Genomic DNA, 22,529 nt, shown 5'->3' with positions numbered 1-22,529 from the left:
GCCGCCCATTGCCCGTTTGCAATTATTACCACCGCCAGCGACGGGGAGGATGCATAAATTTACAAGGCCCCGGCCATCTCGGAAGTTTGCGACATTCGACGACACTCACTTTATGACTCAATCGCGCACAGCATCATTCAGCATGTGGCCCCGCCGGGTGTGACGTCATCCACCGCTGAATGCGCTTCGCTCCTGACCAGAGTGAGAGACACGTCTACGTCGCGACAATGTTGAACATTTTCATTAAACATTCTTCCTCCTGCCCATTAGACGAACGAACAACACCCCATCGCGTCGCCCGGCGCTCGCACATCCTGTGTCACACAGAACCACCTGTTTCCGGGCGAGACAGTTCCCACCGGGAACCGCGTTCCCGGACGAAAGGATTGCTGCTGTGAGAGGCGGTCGGTCGGTCGGTTGACTTGACGGTGCCTTGTAGTGGACGTCTCTTCGGGGCCACTCGAGAACCGACCCACTCTCGTCTGCCGAGACTCAAGAAGTCAACGACGACGACGATGATGATGATGGCAGGTTGGCTGACTGCGGCTGGTGGTGTTGTAATGGTCGTCACCAAATGCTGGTCAACGTACTGTTTGCTCTTCGTCGCTGCTGCCCCGATCCCGCGTGGCGGCCACTGTTGGCTCATTATGCTATAAATTTATGTCGCTCCCCGTCGTCGTCCGGGTGCGCTCCACTCATTTGCATCCCACACTCCCTTTTGCTACGATCACACGGGGTTGAGCATAGCATTCCGGGCCCAAGAATATTCAGCATTCGTGTCGCCCCCACCGACAATGGGTCCACAAAAATGTACACAACTCCCTTTCATAGCTCGGCCTGTGTGCCTGCCATTGTGTGCGCTATAAATTATGACATGCCTTTTCCCGATGATTCCCGGCACACACACGGTCATCTCGCACGCGATCACTCCGGGCTCCGGGGAACGGATTTTCTGTTTCGAACCCGTCACCGCGAGCGCTGGTTGTATGCATAATTATCGTCAGCAGCAGCGCCGCGAGGGAAAAGACTAATAACTATGTGTCAAACGGAACAGCAAAAAAGCCAAAGAACCCAAAAAAAACATCATCACGTCTCGCGTCCACCTACAGAATTGAATGGCTGCGAGCACATCGCGTCACCAAGTCACGTCATCCAGCCACCAGCCCAGCAGTAGTTGAGGGAAGGAGAATGATGCGCGCCACGCCGGTTAGCTGACTATTTTCCCTTAACCCACTCGCGGCGGCGTCAATCGCGGGGGCTCCGATCATAGGCCAGCATAGCTATGCCCAGCGGAAGCATACAGAATTCCCCGTTTTAAAACACACCGAACGGGAGGAATGCTTTGGGACACTTTTAGACTTCTAAATGACGGGGCTCTGACGAAGGTGTTTTTTCGGCGTGATTTGTGAATTAAGTGTGTGGTGAGACCAGGTCGGTTCGGGGTGTTGCTGCTGCCGTCGAGTTTTATGGTTGCTTAACATTCTTCGCCGATGGTTATGACGCTTCGGGGCTGTGTGTGTGTGCTTGTAAGTTTCACGTTTTGTCGCTACCCATTTCTGAAAGAGGAGGATCCATTCAGGCGGGGTTTTATTTCGAATTCTGTTTTAAATCCACTTCGACGGGAGTGATAGATTAAATGTTCTTTTGACACCTTTCGTTATTAGCTCTTTTCGATCAATTTTAGTGGAAAAGATGTTGTCACTCCTAAGATTAACTTAAATCTAATGCCACGAATGAAGAATCTCAGCAAGCATGAGTTCATGCTGGAGATTCTGTTAAACCAGTAAAAAATTATTTCAAACTATTAAACTTATACTTTATAACTTTAGTAGTTTCCAAGTATGTTAATTGTTTTGCCCGTGCTTTGTTTTATTCACTTTGTCCCAAATGGTTTATTCGGTACCAATCTTGCCGTTTTGAGTATGTTGGCCAACATTACAAATAATTTCCTTTATTTCTCTGAATGTAGCTCAAACGCGTTTATCATTTCGACCAACCCATTTCGACTTTTGTGCGACCTTGCGTTTGGTTGACCGTGCGTAGTTGAGGTTTTTTTTTGTTTTTCGGGCTTCAAAGTATCTGCTCGTAAACAAACCTGCTTTCGTTTGTTTGTTGGTGGTGCAAGCCGATCCGTTTTCAAAATAAAACTTGGTTGACGGTCAGAGAGGCGCTACGATGTACTAAATTGCTGCTCTGAATCTGACGAAACAGCTTTTGTGTTTCAGATCAATAAAACTAAACGCTCCATGAAACTACAATTTTTCGTCAAGAGTCCCCAGTTTTAGGACATTCCAAATTGTGAACCGCCGTACCATCGTCCCTGGAGCGCTGCGGCAATACGTAGTGTCACCGGCGACGATGTTGAGCAAGTTTCCGTGTCTTTTTGCCACCATCGAGGCGAATTTATCGCTGGAAAAGTTTTTTGCGATTACGCAAATCTAATCAGATCTTCCCACCGGTTCTTGGCGCAATCAGAAGGCGCGGTACCCGATATCGTTTCAGCCAAGTGAGCGTCGAAGTGAAGTAAGGGATAATGGATGAATCTAATTCTCCGAAGGCGATATTACCGCATCCCAACCAAACCGGAAATGTCATACGTATCCCCCCGACTTTGCTCATCATATTTCGAGGTCAGGCTGCTGATGCGCGCGGTGTATTACTTTATGCTGCCGGTGCGCTGGGTGACACAAATCAGCAATCGAATCAGCAAATCGGACGGACGCGCACGGCATATGAAATCAATTTACCTCACGGATTCGTTACTCTCTCGGATTCGGAGCCCCCCGGTAAGAGGGACACATCTTCACGGTGCTGATCGGCAGAATCATGCTGCTGCTGCTTGAAAAAGGGACCTGATTGGGCAAATATTGATCAACGGTAATTCAGTCGCCCGGTCGGTCGCGTCTGTGTGCGCTACAGCCCTTTTACAACAGCCGAACGGTCCGACGTTCTGTGACTCAAATTTCGGTCCGCAACCCGTACATTGTTCCGTTCCAAGAGTCTGCGGCGGCACCACGATGCATGAGATCATCATCCGCAGGACCCAAACCCCCCATCCGGGGGTCTGGTTCGGTTCAGTTGATGATGTAATTATGAGTGGTCAGTGCACGGCCCTGGTGATTTACGGATTATCCAGGAATCCATCGTTCAGAGCGCGCTGCGGTTACCCTTTCGGGTATGCCGGTGGCGTTAGGAGCCAATCGTCCTAATAATAATGCTGATGATGATGGAGATGGTGCGGCCGAAATCGGAGTCGGGAGTTAATGAATTATCGAGGACGCTAGGGAGATGTGAAGCGAGCACGGTGATGTGAAGATATTTTGGCACTTCGGAAGTAGGTGCCCGACATCTGGCGATCCCACAAACGCCAGATGCATCTTTCTTTCGATGTGGAACACATTCGTTTTTCCCAGAACTCTAGTAATTGTATGGTAATTTTTCAATAAGTGCGCCGCTGACCGCTGAAAGAGGCGAGGGTGCGCCGACGGCACACTGACATACGAGCCGCCGCGTGTCTATTAATAGCGTACGTCATCACTTTGTGGAAGTTAACCTCACTTTCGCGGACGACCTAGGACCCGACGGGGTATGACCGAGATATAGTTATCCATCTCTCTTTCTCTCTCTATGGCTATCTCTCAGTGTCCGCCACGCGGCCATTTGTTGGGAGTTCAATTTCAGTTATGATGTCAATTAGTTTCCCCTTCTTCTTCCACAACAAACACTTATTCTGGGGCACGTCGTCGTTGTGCAGATGTACGGGCCTTCTCGAATGGCAATTGGTGCCCCAGGCGCTAGAGAGTACGCCTAACGACACGCTTTTGACCCCCGGACCCTCGGGAAGACCCCTCAGCGAGTGACGAGTGGCCTCTAAAACACTTGGGAAATTGGGATTTCTTGACGTGTTCTTGAAGACTCCTGGTGGAGAAACATCTGTCCGTTTGCTAAAATTTTCGATGCTGCTATAGTCTGATGTCTCTGACGCCAGTGTTCTCACATCTTGAGCATCTCGCGTCGTTCGACGGATCCCGAATATCGGGTCTAGTCTTTTCGGCGCGCCGAGCAAAGATCAAAAATGGCCGACTCCCAGTCGGTCGGTCCCATACATCATTTTCAAGGTTCCTTCAGTTATTACTTTCACAAAACAAACAACGCTTGAATCTAGGGTGGCGATCGATCGCACAGGCGATCGTGAGCTCTCCGGGCTGTGACATCAGCATTTTTCTCTTCTGCGCCAGAGCAACTCGTGCGGGCAACTGGGCACAAGTTATGTTTATTTTCTTCTCGCTCAAGGTTCTGTTTCGGCGTCGAAGTTTATGTAGACCTAAAAGTGGCTATTGCTTCATACGAACGTCAGCAGTTTGCATTTCGAAATCGAAGACAGCATCGATGTGTTTATTCCCGACACTTCCTAAATCAAAGAGTGGGTTCTGCTCGCTTCATTTATTGTGTATCTTTATCGATTCCGTGCAAATGTTGCACAAATATGCAAAAAATAATTAAGCTAAACAAGAGGGTTTTCAATTGAGAACATTCGTTGTACACTATCCCACCGAGTTTTCACTTTTAGCACATCCGAGAACCATCCTTTATCCATCTGATGAAGGGTTGTTCAAATTAACCACAAATGGTGCCATGGCGCACTCACAACAGGGTGGATTATCTAACACGCTCTTTTAACTCCGACAATCAATAGTACAAAGGGCCCCAACTATAGCGTCCAAGTCGCACGGAATTTAAGAAATAAAAATAGTTGTGTTCATCATGGCCCTTGGCTCAGATGGCTTCAGAGCCAAGGGCCAGCGTCGGACCACGTGCCGCCAAACGGGAGTGGTTTTCGGTGACTAATCGCTGTGGCGTGACGTTACGAAGAATTTAATCTTGACGAGCGCGCTGACGACGACTACGACGAGGTTGGCGAAGCTTCCATTAATCGAATGCAATTCATTCATGATGCAGTGGCAACAGCAGCGCTTAATAGGCCACCACGCGGCCCTCGACAAGCCACAAGTAACCGGTTAAGGGTTGGGTTAAGCCAAACGTGGTGACGCTTTTTTTCCTTATTTCTGCTCAATCCCTTCCTTCTAGTTACAATAAGTGTATTTTCTTTCAAAGTGATTGTTTTATTTGAAGAACATTTGGGGAGTTTGTTTAAACTTTTTGTCAGCTTCCAGCCAAGTGTTCAGATTGTATCGTGAAGCAGGATGAGGAAGGAAGACCAAACTGACAGCTAGAGCCAATTGTTGCACAGTTATTTTTCATAGTGCTAGACCTGGAAGTTACTCTCCTATGATTTGCTCGAGTTTTCGCGAAACATGAATCTTCCCGGTCTTTGGCTAACCTCACACTTACATTGGTCTTATACACCCAAATGAGTCCCCAAATGTTCTCTTTGGCGGAACTCAGAGAAACTTTCGTATTAACCTGACATCCACCGGCTAGTCGATAATGTGACAAGTGGCATGACTCAGATCAACCAGCAATCTAGGCTGTTGTATGTGGAGCGAGTCACCACTACTGACCTCTTATCAGGAATGTAGACCCGATCGGTGCTTCGCCCCTCGCCGACCGCAACTCTACGTATTGCAACCGCCAAACCACAAAGTGGTGGCCCCCTCCGCTGCTGCTTCCAACTCGGGGTGTGACTTCATAGTTGTTGTCGCGCGCGCCAGAGGAATGCCCTTATCTAATCTTAGTTTATTTGCGGTTTACCACGCTGCCCTGCCCGACTGTCAACCGCTCATAGTGTCTGTGTTTTTCCCTTTCATCCTGAGACGCGCGACAATGATCAGGCACGGGCCAATTGTTTGTTAGTTTTTCCCGCAGGACTTGGGACGCTCGGCGCGCGCACACAGTTTTCATTGGATCGCAACCCAGATTTTCAAGGATGATAGGTCCCTCACGCCAATGTATGCGTCTCGTGGGGGTCTGTTACTTCACCCACTATAAATACACCCTAAATCTCCATGCGAAACACGACGCCGACTGACCGACGACTGCGACGGGGACTGCGGTTGTTGTTGGTTCTATATTTGTTTTCACGCGCTGTGCGTCGCAGGTTCTACATTTTTTCTGACGTGCCCTTGATGGTCGTTCACAGTGCGAAGGTTAGATAAAAATAAGAGGAGAGATATAACATGATATCAGCATAGCATTACCCTTCAGCATCAGGTTGTTGCCGCCAATCGATCGGTGATCGACTCTGAGCAAGACAACTCACTAGTGCCACAGGAACGCTTCAACCGCAAAAGAAAAAAACGCTTCCCGTCTGCTTTCCCAATGGCGACGGCAGTATGACCCACATCCTGCTACGGTGCGAATGACGGGCGGCGGGAACGGGTGCGACCTACTTTCACCTCTCGCGGACGGACCCCAGTAGGGGCAGAGAGAGGCCAAATGCACCAACCCCGTCCCACACCCAACACCAGAACACCTCCCGTGGGTTTTAAAAGGGTTTGTTCCTTATGTCGCGAGCACGCGCACGCCGTGGTTCCATCTTGATCGTCGTTCTCTCGCCATCGAACTTTCTTTTCGCGCCAGAAGACGCCGTTTTTTTAATGCGCATCGACCCACAACAACCTTCTCGAGCAGAGCACGTTTATGTTTATGCGCCTCTCGATAGGAGGTTTGTGTTTCTTGTTACCATCCCCTTTCCCACTTTGGCGTGTTGTGTCATTCTGCTTGAAGTTGCAGAAAACTGCGCCCGGAAGAATCGAAGGAAGTGTTTTGCCCCACTGACCCTGCTGCGGGAGGGTTTATTATTTATTCGTTTTTGGGCTTTGACAGCTTTTGACCCCTTCTAGGCGGGTTTGGGTACCACATGGGCATTCGCTTAGCTGTCTTCTTTGTCTAGTCCTATCCGAAATCGGATGGTCCGCTTTTTTGTCGTAACATATCTGTAACCAATATTTATTGGTTTCTCGTTCCACAGGACACAGGGTCGCTAGGAGCGTTAACAGTTGTCGTGTTTCTAAAAAAAACAAAAAAAGGTCGCCCCAATCGAGTTTTGGAGGCGTTCGATGATAGTCTTCGGTGGAGTATATTTTAAATCTTTAAACGATTCCGGCACACGCACCGGAATATTTTATGGAAATTGCAGGAATTTTTCTTTCTTTCTCGTTCGAATTGAAACTTATTTCTAGTCACGGAACGTCCTTTGAAACATAGCCGAATAAAATTAGCTCATAATGGTTAACGTCACGTAACAAAAATCTTCAAAATGCTGTACGTGATGTCACATGGAAAAACAATCAAGAGAATTTTGAGTGTATATTGCATTGAAATTTTCGAATATTATTAAGAGGCAAATAATATTTATTTTGTTGGCAGGAATATCTCTAACATTCGGTAGCGAATTTTATCGCTATAGATTTTTTTCTGAATAGCTAGAAGTGATTTTGTTTAGATTTTACAATATCTGAAACTCAATGTTGATATTTAACATAGGACAAACATTAAAAGAATTTTACTGAAAGGGGTCAATTAACGGGTTTCATCGAAAGCATGGAAGTAGTAAAAAGATTCCAAAAGGTCGAGAATAGTTTTGGGACATGGAGCGCCCCGAAAGACCAACCACATCCACTGATAAGCAGTTCGAAAATCGACCCAAAGAATGCAAAGGACCAAAACAAACAAACATTAATCTTTTACGAGAGGCAAAAGCAGCGTAAAAAAATTATCGCGCTTCCTTTAGCAAACTGGAACAGGAACTCAATTACCGTGGAACCCGCAAGGAACAGTAACTAAGAGTGGAAGCACCAAGAGTAGGTTTCTGATGAGCTCGAGCGCTTCTGGCTACGTTCAGAATCGTAAAGAAAAATTACCGAGCAAGCAAAAAAAACAAAACGAAATCAGCTCACGGGATCGCAGTTCGTTTCCGAGCTATCGAAAACGGTGCCGGGTCTCGATTGGTAGGAAGAAAGCAGTGACTCCTTGAGCAAAACACTCTGTTCTGGCCCTCGAAGAAGTAGTGCATGACGCTGATGCTACTAGAGGGCAGGGGCCACGGTGCTGCTCCTCCGAACCACTCGAGAAAGGAAGCGAATTTGCAGCGAATTTAACTTCGCGTCCGTCCGGGCACCTACTTGTGGCTTCCCTTGTAGACAGGCCCCCTAGAAGAGGCGGCTTGAGTTTGGCGCCCGCAGTAGTTTGTCTTATCATTTCGTAATTAGAGTTGAAGCGTGCTCGGTGCCGCTGTTTCGGTTTTTGGAGGGCAAACATCCGTGAACGAGTTCGCTTAGTTTTCGTGATGATGTGTCATCGTTTGCCCCGCCAGCCGAGAAGGGTCCGGGATTTTCGGCCACTCGCCCCAGACGGCGACGAGTTTTCTTGGTGTGCCCGGTGGACGGCGGCAGGGCGTCACGCAATTTTGTTGTCTGACAGCATATCCAATCGCTGCGAGACAGAATGGTTCGTTGGATGGTTGCCAAAAGGCATTGCATGGACTGTTTGTTACTGTTTTTATTATCAGTATTGTGGTATTCCTTTTTGCTTCTTATGTTGTGTTCGCTTTAATGTTTTTCTTTCCTATTTTGGATATCTTTGGTGTTTTTTTATTTCTTTTTCACTTTGTCAGCATGGGTTCACTATTTCTTTTCTTATCTCCATTTTATTTTCCATGGTTAATATACCTTATCTTTGTCTTTTCATTTAATTTATTTTGTTCTACTTTAACTTTGCTGTAATCTCTTCGGTTATTTCGAAGTAAAATGACGTTTCATTGTAATGAATTGGTAAATAATTCTTTAAAAGAATCCACTTCACTTTCAATATGTACCACAAAGCAACGTTTTGATTCGATTTGATTTAGAGTGCAACTTCTGTTCCTGTAAACAGTTCACAGCCACCAATAACATAGAGAAAGACGGAATCATCGCCAGCGGCCTGAGGTGTGGCACGCTCATCTGTCCACCACCCGGTGCGTTTGATGGCTCGTTTTCCAGCATAACTATGTGTTTATCGTTTTTAAAGGGCGATCGAGTGACGTGGCAACTTAAAGTTTGTGCACTCCGTCCGTCGGTGCAAGAAGAAGAGTCCGCGTTCTTCGCCGGTCCTTCTTCCGTTCGTAAACAAATCGCACCGGTTTTCCGTAAACAACATCAGAGAAACAACCGCGCCAAAGATATCTTGTATCACCACAACGATCGCCGCGCCTCTCGACTTTTTGTTTACTACAACGGAAGGACGTATGTATGTGTGTCTGTGTGTGTGTGTTGCGTGGAGTGAAAATCCGACACGATCCGATCCGATTACTACCTTTAAACCTCATGGGCCCATTGCGCAATAGGTGCGCGTGCCCGCCCGGAAGACGTCAAAGGGCCATCGAACTCTGCGCGAAGACTTGGGTTGGGTGGCTGCATTTTTAATCCCTGCCGCTGATGGTCGGTGTCCAGCTGGGTGGCGTGTGTTTATCGGAAAGTCGGGAAAAAACGTTGGGATATTAGGTTGCACACGTGATCGGTCGAACTGCGGCGGATCCTCCGTAAGTGGATAAAAGACTTGAACGAATTATTACCTTTAAGCTGTATATGGCCTCGATTGCGGACGGCAATGTATGGTTCCTTTGTAGTCGTACACTTCGTTAGTTAGGGTTTAGGGCATTGTGGGTTATCAAATTAAAATTTAATTAGGATAAATTCTATATAAGGCATGTACTATATATTGAAGAAACTTCCAAAGATACTCGACCATATAAATGTTTGTCCGATATATTTCTTGATCGCCTTCAGCGTTGATCACCAATTTTTATCATCTATTTTATTTCTTAAATGTTTTATAGCGTTTGTAAACAAAGGGACACAATTGGGTAATCCCATCAAAACTTATGAGAAAGTTTATCAAAACATAACCACTATGTTGGTTTGGTTTGGACCATATTGGTTTTAAGTTTCTTCAATTTTATTGATAAAAAATCGTCCAAGGATTCAAACAGCTTTTCGATGATGTGCCATCGATGAGCCATCGAAGTCCATTAATTAACTTCAATTGCTCTATTCCATTCTCAAATCGTTTCAAAAATGCTACCTTAATTGTGAGCTCCATGAAAGCATTAAAAAGAAATCTAAAGTCATTAAGCTAATGCCGTTAAATAAAATCTTTCGATCCTTGAATAAAGATTAATAGTCACGATTTGCAGTACATTGTCTCGATTCGTGCCGAGCATCATCCAATTGCAGAGATCATCACTGTCCCGTCGAGCAGATTGTAGTTTTAATTAAACTCCACGAAGATGCTCATCGCCATGATCGGCCGCCCACCGAAAGGGCACAGCAGGGCATGTCACACAATTGCTGTGTGCGCTGATGATGATTTATGCAGTCGATGTCGGCGAATCCCATGACCGCCCACCGGCGCGTCGCGCGTTTTTGAGTGTGGGATTAAAACATATTTAATCCCGTTCGGTGCCGCGGTGGCCGCAACGTGCAGAAAAGTCATCTTTCGCTCACCATTTTCGTTTAGTTTTACACTTTTATTTGCTCACAGTTTAAATATGCCACTGGCCGGACAGCAGCAGGGGTTTTTGCGGGGGGACCTCGCACGCCCAGCAATTGTGCAAACAGAAAGCGAAAAGCATAACGAGCCCTCGGGCCGGACAATTTCACTTTCATTTCTCGTACTCGATGCGAAGGCTGACCGACGGAAGCGACCGGGTATTAGAGGGAATTAGAGTATTCCTGCCTATCCTGTGTCTGCCCACTCTGCGCGCCGGTCAGACGCCGACCAGACGACGCCAAACGGGCGGGCAGACAGACCTCTCCGGGATCGGCTGGGCTTACCGCACCTTTCCGGAAGCATTATTTGCTGCGCTCCGTCGGACCCCGCCGGGCATGCAGAGTCCATATATTGGCAGTCGGACTTTTGGAACCGTTTTTAGCGCCCTGCTAGTAGTTTTTGCTTTTTCTTCCCTGGAATCAAGTTTCAGGTCGGCTTCTGACCGGCAGCAGAGCTAATGTGCGAAATTGAATTGTGTCCCGATCGGACCCCCGTAACCAGAGGCTGCCGTTAGGAGGCGGCGGTTAGAGCATCCGATTCGGCCACCCGACTCCTCCAAATATTGTTCGTCATCGGCAGCACGCTCTGGTTCTGCTTGCCGGGCCCGGGGCGATAATGGACGGACTTTTCGCGCGCTAGAAGTGTCGCGCACCGAAGCGTGTCGGATTTAATATGGTAAATTAAATTATCACCCGAATGGTGGTGGTGGTGGTGGTTCCTGGCCAACAACGATACCAGGAACCACCGTGGGCGGTGCTGGATCCTTTTGGGTCCAGACCCGGACAAGCCCGGAGGCTTATCGCGGCAGGCGGCACGAGCCAGACGGCACTTATTTAATCAATTACTGGCAATATCCTTGCTTTCCGCCGCCAGCGGGATACATTACACTTTTGCGATGGGCCCCAGAACTCACACAAACAAACCATATTGAAATGAAAATTGTGGATGTGGATTTGTTTACATGTTTCGTAATAAGAAAACTTATGCATATCAACAAAGGAAAATATAAATAATAAATTAAACAAATCAATTGAAAGGAATAAATGTGCGAATTATGGAAATTAAATTAAAAAGGTCAGAAAAGATAACAAATATAAGTATTGGAAAAAAAAAGAATGAAACAAAGTAGAAAAGTAAATATTAACACATGTAGTTGAACACATGATAAAATAATAATAATAGGATAACGAACCATTGTTGAAATTAGTTTTTATCAATCGTTACACTTGTTAAAGGGCGTGAACGAAAGTCTCTAGCGATTTAACCGATTCTTGTTTCTTTCCAACGAAAAACAACTCAATTCACGCGTGATGAAGTCACCGATCTATTTTCTTCTCCTGTACTTTGCCACTTTGTTGAGCGGTTTGTGAAGCACCATGTTTTATGGTGTCACCGTTTTTAGGACGGATTTCATCATGCCCCGCGCTGTCAATTGGTATGCAAACGAACAACTTTCAATTGTTGATCTTGATTTCGGACTTTGGGTCGGTTTCTGCCCACGGCCGGCGGTGCCTTCGTTCAAGAGATGCTTGATTATGGTTGATTTCTTCGTAAAAAGATCGCCGCCACTACCGGGGTCGGGGGGGCGTCTTCTAAAGTGGTTTTGATTTAAACGACCTTCGCACTTTGAACTGCAATTCCGGCGAAGACGATCGTGTTGTGCAACACTGTTCGCCTGAAGGTGACCATATAAATTGCTTGTGTGGTAGCAATGGGCGATCTTTTTCGTGCTCGATTGGAACTCGATGTTGCAATGCTTCTCCTGCTCGTTGCTTCTCCTTTCGCTTTAAAAAGGTAACGTTAAGTGAGAGTAACTGTGGCCAGTGCCAAGAAAATGTAACATATTCGGTGACATGCTTGACCATGCCGAACCCCGAGCAGATCATCATCCGTGCAGGCGTTCGTTAGCTTGCAACGCTCCGAAAATATTTTTCCACATCGCTAAAGCACTCCAAGTAGTTAGTTTTGGCCGTGTTCCAACGTTCGCGTTGACAAATTAAAACCATTAGCAACATTCCTCTTCCTTCTTCGGGGTGGTTCATTCCTTTTTTGGTCTTTCAATCCGATGGACTGACAACACTGGGAATGAAAAGGATATCGTTGTAGCGCAAAAGCCGGTAGCACTAACGAGCTTAGTCTAAAACATGGCGGCCCCCCATGAACCGCGGGCGTTGTCCTTGTGGAAACTATCAACCGGCAGAGAAGGATCCGTTATGGTACCAGAGCACGCGTGTTTGCGTGCTCCAACCAATGGCCGTGTGTCTGTCTGGCTTCTGGGCCTTCTGGTGACGGTTAGACGGCCGCGCAGTTAATGCGTACGATTGCGTGCGTATTCCTTTCCCCCCGTTTGCTGCAAAGTATCGTTTTTCTCCCCCTAGAAAATGGTGACAGCGTGTCAGGACTGGTGCGCTATGTCTTCGCAAAGGATTCGCCGCCGCGTGTGTGTGATAGGCGCAGCAGCGACGCACCACTCACGGTCTGTGGTGCAACGCGAAGTTTAGTCGATAATTTTCGGATTATTATCGATTCACTCGGTAGCGCACTGACAGGGGTTGTGTTCAGTACTCAGGGGACCCGATACCGAACACGGCGGTGCGTTAATGGTCATGGAAAATTGGTTCTGGATTTAATGCGTAGATAGTGTTTTGGGATATGTACAGTGAATGAATCGGCTCGCTCCAACCAAGTGCAACCGGAATACAAACTAATAGTTAATTTGCACAACATCAAAAATATTAAATTCACATTTTAAATTAATTAAAGTTTCAATGCTACGACGTGAAGCTCCAGCACGACGTGTTGGGGCCATTGTGCAGTCTAAAAATAATAAAGTAGATATTTAATTACTGATGTAAATTTAATTAAAATTAAAATTTCAAAGAAACGAAGCGATGAAAGTAAATTTAATAACTGTCCACGTGCAGTGTAGATCGCCCTTCGTCGTCTGTACCATGCATTGTTGATGCATGCAAAAGTGCACGAGGCAGTATGAATATCGATAAATTATGTTGACCATAAACATAGCCACCAACGCTATTTAGACGCCGAATGGGGCCTACATGACACACCACGCACGATACGATACGATCGGCACGGGGGATATGAGCACCCTTTCTCGCTCTCTTTATCTCTGCGATATGAATCAGTGGAAAAACGAAGAAAAAATCTGATATCGTTGTTTCCTGTCCCTTGTTGGATACATTTTCCCAGCAACATACAACTTAACACTGCCAGCATTGTGACATTTGTGGCCGATATCAAGCTGGCGGAACTTTATGGTGGAACGTTGAACAGCTTTTCTGCTTTTTGTGCTCAACTACAGCGAGCTGAAGAAGACCACACTTGCTACTGCTGCAGTGCGCTACCGGAATGAAGAGATAAAACTTCTGTTTTCCATAGCTCTAATCGTACGCACGTTCGTGTACGCCCCTTGACTGTCAAATGAGCCCAGATTCCCTCGAGGAGGTGTTCTGTGGAAGAAGCATAATGCTGGGGGCTATGCAGCGAATACGACAAACCGGCTGTGGCTCAATCTCTGCGTTAGAGAGACCCCTTTACCTATGTTAATAACGTTGTAGTAAAAGCCCGCAATATACCAGGCTATCATACTCACGGCGAGTGTCTTATCGGACACCCGTACCAGGGAGGGGTTTGATAAAACCCTGCCTGGATTCAACAGTGATGCAATGGATGGCAGGTTTTGGATCGTTCCATATTAAACTCTTTCAAGGCGCAAGTGCATCCTGTAGGGTGGCCCCGATTTGGGCAATATTTGCACCAGCGCGCACCATCACTCACTTGTGTTTTCTTTTGCCACAATCGGAGATCAATGTTTGGGTGTTATCAAAATTCAAAGAAAGCAAAAAGCTGCTCCCCAGTGGTGGTAAACAGGAAATGTATCGCCCCATGTCGCAACCCAGCGATGAGAGTTCCCCGCAAAGATGACGGAGCCGCGACGACGCAAAATGATAACAGCGCTACCCGATGCCACCCCGTCTCTCGCTATGCTGAATCATAAATGGCCCCCCTTTTTCCTTTTTTGGTTCTGTGTCGAGAAAATAATAACATTCACCAACCCACCAACAACAACTCTCTATCTTTCGGTGCAGTGTAAAGGAAAATGCGTAAAACGTTTTGGCAAGTGGGAAAAAAGGGTGTAAAAGAAGCAAATTAAATACGACATGAGGGCGCATTACTTCTTTATACATGAGCGAGGTGTTATTTTTCGCCAACGATTGACGACGGCAAACCAAGCGCAATCCTCTTTTACACTCGGCCGGGTTTGTTACGATCGATGAACACAAATAAAAATGCATTAACACAACCTCGAATGAGTTCACTTCACCGAAGAAAAATATGATAAGAGAGTCTTTTATGTGTTTTTTTACACTATAAATTTGCCTTTATTTCAAAACTGTTGCATTATTTTGTGAGTGTTTGCTAATTTTTAAACATCCAGCAGTTCGGCAATAAATAGTGTACTTGGAACACCCCGAACACTAATCTCAATTCGCAATGATGCCATGAAAAGCCATAAACCGTTTTAAGGGCCTGTCTGGTAAACATAGAACAAACTTTATGCTTCATTAAAGAGCGGACCATTCAAAGGTGTATTCTGACCAGCGTTGCCGCTAGCGCCGTTTAATTAAAACTCGCTTTTGTATGATCTAAATCCACATTTTGAGACCAAAAGAACTCTTGAAATGCTTTCAATCAGCCAAGTGTTGAGTAAAACAGAATACAAATGTCTAATCAATCAATCAAAGCACAAAACAATTGTCCATTATCGAAGTTCAAAAAAGCCAATTGCAAAAGACTTTTTTGTAAAACTTACTAAAATTACAAAATAAGAGCATCAAAATATATTATAGAAATCAAAACACGGACGAAAAAGTCCCATACGAAACCCGAGCTTAATCGAAGTTAACCTGTTGGCTCCTCGTCCTTCTCCGGTCTGATAGGGATTGTGATTTTCTGTTGTTTTCTCTGGCAATAAATTGGGCGCGGCCTTCTGAAGATCCTGACACGATTTAGGCTGACGGTGAGACATCGAACAAACGCCGGACGCGCGCGCACTTGACGCACATCTTCTCCACCTTTCGCCGTCTAAAGACGTGGGTCATAGCGGCGTATGGCCGGGATAAGACTAGGCAACAGGCGGCGCCCCATCGTGAACCGTTCGGGAAACCGGGAAGTGGCAAACCGTGCCCTCTTGTACACACGGTAACAGTAGCTGCATAATGGGGTAGTGTTCCATCAACGCGAAAGGTGGGTGCCATTGTTTGCCCCAGGATCCGGTCGCAACAACTCTTAACGCTCGAAGTAACATTAAAGCTCTCGTTCCCGCGACGGTAGTGTGGCAATGTTTTAATGTACCGGAGAAGCAGGTACCATTAGAACCCGCTACCGCTTACACACGTACATCCTGCGGGACAAAACAATGATGAAATGGTGGTAATGATGATGATGTTAAATGTTTGGAAACAAAGAAATGGATCTACCAGCACAACACAAACGCACTCTGCTGTGCAGAAGGAACCACTTTGCCTTCAGCACAGCTGATTTTTATCATCTTTTTGAATGATATCTTGGATATGATGAACTCTATTTGATCTTGGTTACTTTGCTAGTTCTTTGTTTCCTACTGGTGTTGCTGAACATTTCATTTTATTTAGCTTTTTTGTTCTTTACGCAAGCATTTACCGTTGTTTGTTACGTCTTTCTACTTCCCTTCGGTCATCATGGCTTTAACATTTACTACTACATTATGTAAGTTAAGAATGATGTTTTGTGTGTCTACCTGTTCATTTCAACACGCTTCTTTGCTGCGATTTTATGCCAAACTCGAAAGGTCACCTCAAGCACTACAGTAATCTGAATCGTTCCTTCGGTTAGCTAAACGCAAACAAACCCCCATTGGGGACGACTCCATTGCTTATCAACTTGTAACTTTGTGGTCTGCGCGCAAGAAATTACTGCTTTCACTTTGAAACGTTTGAGTCCATTGGGAATCACCAGCACCATTCCCACTTCGACCGAGCATATTATGTCATTGAGCTAAATATAAAAGCTGACTCGCTCGCTGACCCCGTGCCGGCCATCGTTTGCGGCTCTTGCATCACGTTCTTCACGATCCGGCCGTAGCAAAACATGATAGTCTGCTTCCGAAGGTGCCTTTTGGTGGTATAAAAGTTATGTGCGATGCACATAAATCTGTGTGGTTCATAAATGCACATCGCGGCACCGTGTAACGTGCACGTGGAGTTGAGAACGTGCCCGAAAGAGACAACAACCGGACTAAAAAAGAACCATTGATTCGTTGTGCTGGGTCTTTAAAAAAAAGGATGCAACATGTTCCGGAAATCTGTCTAAAAAAACCGAAATTCAAACGTTTCGAAACGAACGCAACATTATCGATACACAAACGACACGAAAGACGTGTCACTGTGTCCTCGAAAATCGGAATCGGGCAGTGAAGGTCCCCGATAAGATAAGGCTTATCGAAGCCACACGTCCACGTCATCGGCCACACACACACACACACACAGACTGATCGGCTTCGCCGATGGCGCAAAAGTGCATTCTGCATCACCGGCAGGGCACAGAACACCTGTCTTGTTGTGTCCGCAGAGTTTGACATGGTTTCGTTTCGCACAGCCATTAAAAAAAAGTACGCTACTCACCATGATTGATGATCTCGCCGGGGAATGCACAAGGAAGCTGCACGTTCGAGACACGTTGGGAATTTATTTTCTTGCCGCTTCTTCTCACGTATCTCTCTCCGCGTGTGTCGTTATCTTTACCATGGCCGCCGCTGCGATTAGGGATTATTGTGTGCCGCTGGAAACTGTAACATGCCACATAGAACCGTTAGAAAGTGAGCATGCTTCCTTATCACTGCCGTCGTTTGGTATTCTGCTCTGTGTGTGTGTGGCTCGCACACTGAGAAACGCGCATAAATCATTATTAACCCGAAAACATGCCGGGGATCAGTTGTGGAACAAAAGTCCCGTAAAACACACGCTCTATGAGGGTAATATATATTTTTTACGTTCTATGCCACGTTGAGTGTTAAGACAAGCCAAGGGCATGATGTTATCGTTATTGGTATTGACGTTATTGGTATTGTGGCTGTTTGTTCCGTTGACTTCCCTTTATCCCTAAAGCGTACGTAAGAGGTTTTCCAATCTTTTTTCCAACAATTGTTCCGCTGTTTGGCTTGAAACTTTTTTTGGACAAAAAAACAACAGATATTAAAAATTGAATCCTCCTTTTTAATCTCCTTTTTTAGTCGTTTTATAGACTTCTCAAAGGCAAACTATGGCTTGATTTTAGTATGTCAAAATTGATAAAGAAAAGTAAGGACAGTAACAAAGGGGTTCTGCGTACTATTCAAAATAGATTTGATGAGCTAAAGTAAAAATAAAAATGGACGAACCATCCATTAAAATTATTGTTAAATTAGCGTGAGGCACATTGTTATACTTTTGAACGTGTGTTAATGACTTATAAATGGAAAAAATCCAATTATGTTGAGAACTAATCTATGTTGATGGGTAACTGCCACGACGACACCTTTGCCAACCTCTCTCTATTCGTTCCCGATTGTTATGCATTCCGTTCCGACGGCAACAATATTGGAGGCCTGCAAATGGCCTGGCCAATTGAGGACCTCGCAAATGCATACCCAACACGCATTACGGCCCGTAATCGCTGTCATTGTCTCGATTCATTATCACTCGAACGCAGACAGACAGACAGACAGTTAGGCTCCTAGGCGGTCGTCGCCGGTTCGTAAAAGCTGATTGATTTTCACTGCTCCTCTGGAATGCATTGACGACGACTCCGTGTGCTGTCCCCGGGTGTGGCTCTCTCGACCGTTTGCGGAGGCTTTCCAACCAGCGATTGGATGGCACACAGTGTTGGCCAGCGCGAAAAGGGAACGGGAAACATAAATACTCACTCCGGTGACCAACAAAGGCGCGTTCGCAAAATAAAGATCCTATCGGTGCTCCGTTATCGGTGCGATGAGCTCGTGGTGAGCGTCACCCCGTGTTGGCCGCTCTGCAACGTTACATTAGCAGAAGGGATGGCCTCTTTATGTGTGACGGCGTTGCTCTATCACATCGTATTCCCGCCGTTCGATAATGGCTGTAATTAAATTCTTTTTTCTCATTTCCCTTGACCGTTTTGTGTTTCTCTTTCATTTTCAGGGTTCTGCTTCGTGCTTCCGCTCCCGCTAGAGACCGGAAGCCGCCCCCGTTGACCGGGTGACCCGCTTAAAAAGAGGAAAGATAATAGGAGTCACGGCACTGCGTGAGACTACGTAGGACTTAGACGGCGCGACACTCCAACGCGATGCCTGGAGAGTCGGCGAAATCGGCAGAGGCCGCTGCGGCGGCGACGGCCACTACACCGAGCACACCGAAGAAAAAGCCAGTGACGGGCTCGAAGGCAGCCCTGGCCAAGGTGACACTGCTCGATGGTTCACTGCTCGAGGTCACGATAGAAGTAAGCCAACCCCCTTCATTGCTGGTGTCTCGCCGGGGCAATCTTTTTAAAAGTAAGTTTCCACTGTTTCTCGTAGCGCAAATGCCGTGGCCGCGATCTGCTGAACTCGGTGTGTGCCGGGCTGAACATTCTGGAGAAGGACTACTTCGGGCTGACGTACCACACAGCGGCCGACCCGCGCACGTGGCTCGATCTCGAGCGGCCGGTCACCAAGTTCTTCCGCACCGATCCGTGGGAACTGTCGTTCGAGGTTAAGTTCTACCCGCCGGAACCGGCCCAGCTGCAGGAGGACATCACGCGCTACCACCTCTGCCTGCAAGTGCGCAACGACATCCTCGAGGGCCGGTTGCCGTGCTCGTTCGTGACACACGCCCTGCTCGGCTCGTACCTGGTGCAGTCCGAGCTGGGCGATTACGATTCGGCAGAGATGAAGGACCGGGCGTATCTGAAGGACTTCAAGATTGCCCCGAATCAGACGCCGGAACTGCTCGACAAGGTTATCGATCTGCACAAGACCCACAGGTAGGAGCAGCGCTATTCAACGATGACGGTGGAAAGTGAAGGTTAATCCCAAATCATCATCCCTTTGCAGGAGCCAAACACCGGCGGAAGCAGAGCTACACTATCTGGAGAACGCCAAAAAGCTCGCCATGTACGGTGTGGATCTCCACCCGGCGAAAGACTCGGAAGGGGTCGACATTATGCTCGGCGTGTGTGCCTCAGGTTTACTCGTCTATCGAGACAAGTAAGTCCCCTTCAAGCGGGGTGACCCGTTGTTTGCAATACTAATTAGCATACCTCTCCCTTTCAAGGCTTCGCATCAATCGGTTCGCCTGGCCGAAGATACTGAAAATCTCCTACAAACGCAACAACTTCTACATCAAGATACGCCCGGGCGAGTTCGAGCAGTACGAGTCGACGATCGGGTTCAAGCTGGAAAACCACCGGGCGGCCAAGAAGCTGTGGAAGGCGTGCGTCGAGCATCACACGTTCTTCCGGCTGATGACGCCGGAACCGCAGCAAAAGTCGGGCCTGTTCCCGCGCCTCGGCTCCAAGTACCGCTACTCGGGTCGCACGCACTACGAAACACGCAAAACACCCGTCGAACGGGCGGCTCCGGACTTTAAGCGCAGCCTGACCGGAAAGCGCCTGTCGAGCCGCAGTATGGATGGTAAGGGCATCCTAAGGGCTTTCTTCTTGTAGGGGAAACTCCCACTGGAACTCATGGTGATTAATCTCACCCGCACAAACAGCTCTCGGACAGCAGGAGAAGGAGCGTGCCGCGGCCAAGGATCCCAACAAGGATGGAGGCAACAAGCGACACACCATGTCCCATCCGCCGGATCACATTCCCGATCTGGACTCACCGACGCGCGGTTCGCGCAGTCCAATCAAGAAGGACAAAAAGGAACGCGTAAGTAGAGCCGGTTCCGATCGCCTAACCCGTTCATGTTCTTACTGTTGTCGTTGTTTAGAGTTTACTCCCTGTTTGGGGACGATCACACACTTAGCAAGCAGATCCTCCCTGTCTGCTCCCGTATCGCATCGATACCACACGTTTCCCGCCCGTTGTCACGTTACTGCTATACCGGGTCGCTCTATCGACCGCGCCTTTCCATCAACCAAAAACACACTCGTAGACTATTGTGGCCTTCTGTTTTTGGATGTATTGTGCAAAATTTCCCAGTCAAATCTCACACTGTGTTTTGTTATTTGGATGGTGTTATGGTTTCTCGTTCGAGTCCTTCGTTCAGATCGCGAATGCCCAAAAGTTAACGGCCTCCGAGCTGGCCGGCCTTTCCTCCTGTACATTTAATGCTGCACCTCTCTCTCTCTCTGTCTCGCTCATCCGGTGGCATCGTTACTAACAGATTGTCTATTTTGTTTTCTCACCACGTTTTTCGATTCCCTTTTTGGGAAATCGTACAATAAAATGTTCGACCAATGAATAAATGATCGCGCACGCCCCGCTCTATATGAGCAGCTGAAGCGCGAATCCAGCACGGGAACGGCGTCCGCCTCATCGCAGAGTTCTCTCGAGGGAGAGTACGAAACGACGTCGCCTAACGTTGTCCCAGCACAGGTTAATAACGATTAACAGAACCACCAACTGTTTTCTGTGGCATATTTACTTTGTTTGAGTGTTTATCTTTTATTTTAATTCTTTCCATTCGATCAGTAAAAAGTGTGCTTGGCGAAGTGCACTGCTATTTATTGATCGATTGTCGGTAGAGTTGTGTTTCGTATACTTTCGATGTTTCCATTAGTTTGAAACGGTTTCAAAATTCGGTCCTCAGTTTTGAACCGCTGGAAAGTATTATGAATCATTTTTTGTTCATTTTTATTTCGAATTCGGAGAAATGTTTACAAAGATTCAGCTTCTTTTATGGAAAGCATTTGCATGTGCTGTCCATCGCTGTGCTATTTCGCAAACAAGTTTCTACCGTTTTAAGGAATTAAAATGTAGCCCTTGTTTTATTATTCATCATCGTTTTTCGTTGGTAAATTATTTCATTTCTGTGCGGCTGTTAGTTCATTATGGATCCGAAGCCATTTCAAAGACACAAATGTTGTTCGATCAGCCTTTTGGGAAAGAAGTTTTTCCGCAACGATTCGCCTTTTCATAATACACGTTGTACAGTACATACCTAGTGCCTTCTGTTGCAACTTTCTCAATGAATTTGCACCTTTTCACAGTTTGTTTTACATTAATCGCTATTTTCTTCTTCTGCATGCATTTGTTTCGATCTTAGGTTTTATTGCCCCTCATAATACGCAAGAGGCAAATAGTAATTTGTTTATTTTTTACTAATTTTTAACTCCGAAAATAACATCAGAAACCTGCCGGAGGAGTGGCCGTATTGCCGGGGGCAGGCAAAAAGGAAAAGCAACAGCCTGACCAGCAGACACCTCAGAAAGATGAAACCCTCAACGGTGAGTGCCCGACTTCACACAACACGATCACAATAATGACACGGATTAACTTTTTTAGGAAACAACGGACAGGCCGACGCATTAAACTCATCGGCAGAAGACTCTACATCACCATCGGGCAAGCGCAGGGTGAGTGAAACAATAGGTGTTGTCGTACCGTGTGTCATCAAATCGTGTTCGGTGTAGTACAAAACGATGCCAAGTGCCCCAATGGAAACAACTTACGAAGGAGATTGTGGCGTGGCATTGTTATTTGTTTCTCCAGTATCTAGTATTGAACTGATAGTCTTTTTCTCCAAGTCGGTAGCATCGTTTTTGATAATCGATTCTTAGAATTTCTCAATTTTACTCGATTCACTAAACTAGTAGTCAGTTTGAGATTTGTCACGTGTTCTCGTATTTCGTTCGAAGTCGATAATTAATGGTTTTTGTCTAGCAACTTTTTGATCCGCTCTCCCCATATCATCCTTTAGTGGTCGCATTTAAAAACAACACTCTATATCGTGTCGAATGATTTTTGGTGATAATAACCTACAAAGCACCCTTTTATCGCCATCTAAACGGTTTCGATTATCTTGCGCGTAGTCCTGTTG

General features: G+C 46.6%; 1 protein-coding gene across 1 annotated transcript in view; it reads left to right on the top strand.

Moving 5' to 3' along the window:
* The window catches only part of LOC128269048 (protein 4.1 homolog), a 42,487-nt gene that overhangs the window by 9,972 nt on the left and 9,986 nt on the right, over nucleotides 1-22,529 (top strand). The window contains exons 2-9 of the mRNA XM_053006394.1: nucleotides 18,705-19,002; nucleotides 19,079-19,524; nucleotides 19,595-19,747; nucleotides 19,815-20,173; nucleotides 20,256-20,416; nucleotides 20,987-21,085; nucleotides 21,840-21,936; nucleotides 21,995-22,065. Of these exons, the coding sequence (XP_052862354.1) occupies nucleotides 18,850-19,002; nucleotides 19,079-19,524; nucleotides 19,595-19,747; nucleotides 19,815-20,173; nucleotides 20,256-20,416; nucleotides 20,987-21,085; nucleotides 21,840-21,936; nucleotides 21,995-22,065 (1,539 nt within the window). The 5' untranslated portion in view covers nucleotides 18,705-18,849. The remainder of the gene's footprint in view (nucleotides 1-18,704; nucleotides 19,003-19,078; nucleotides 19,525-19,594; nucleotides 19,748-19,814; nucleotides 20,174-20,255; nucleotides 20,417-20,986; nucleotides 21,086-21,839; nucleotides 21,937-21,994; nucleotides 22,066-22,529) is intronic.

This window comes from Anopheles cruzii, chromosome 2, assembly GCF_943734635.1.
Source record: "Anopheles cruzii chromosome 2, idAnoCruzAS_RS32_06, whole genome shotgun sequence".
NCBI lineage: Eukaryota > Metazoa > Arthropoda > Insecta > Diptera > Culicidae > Anopheles > Anopheles cruzii.
The sequence above is the reverse complement of the archived record's forward strand: the minus strand, read 5'-3'. Positions and strand labels throughout refer to the sequence as shown.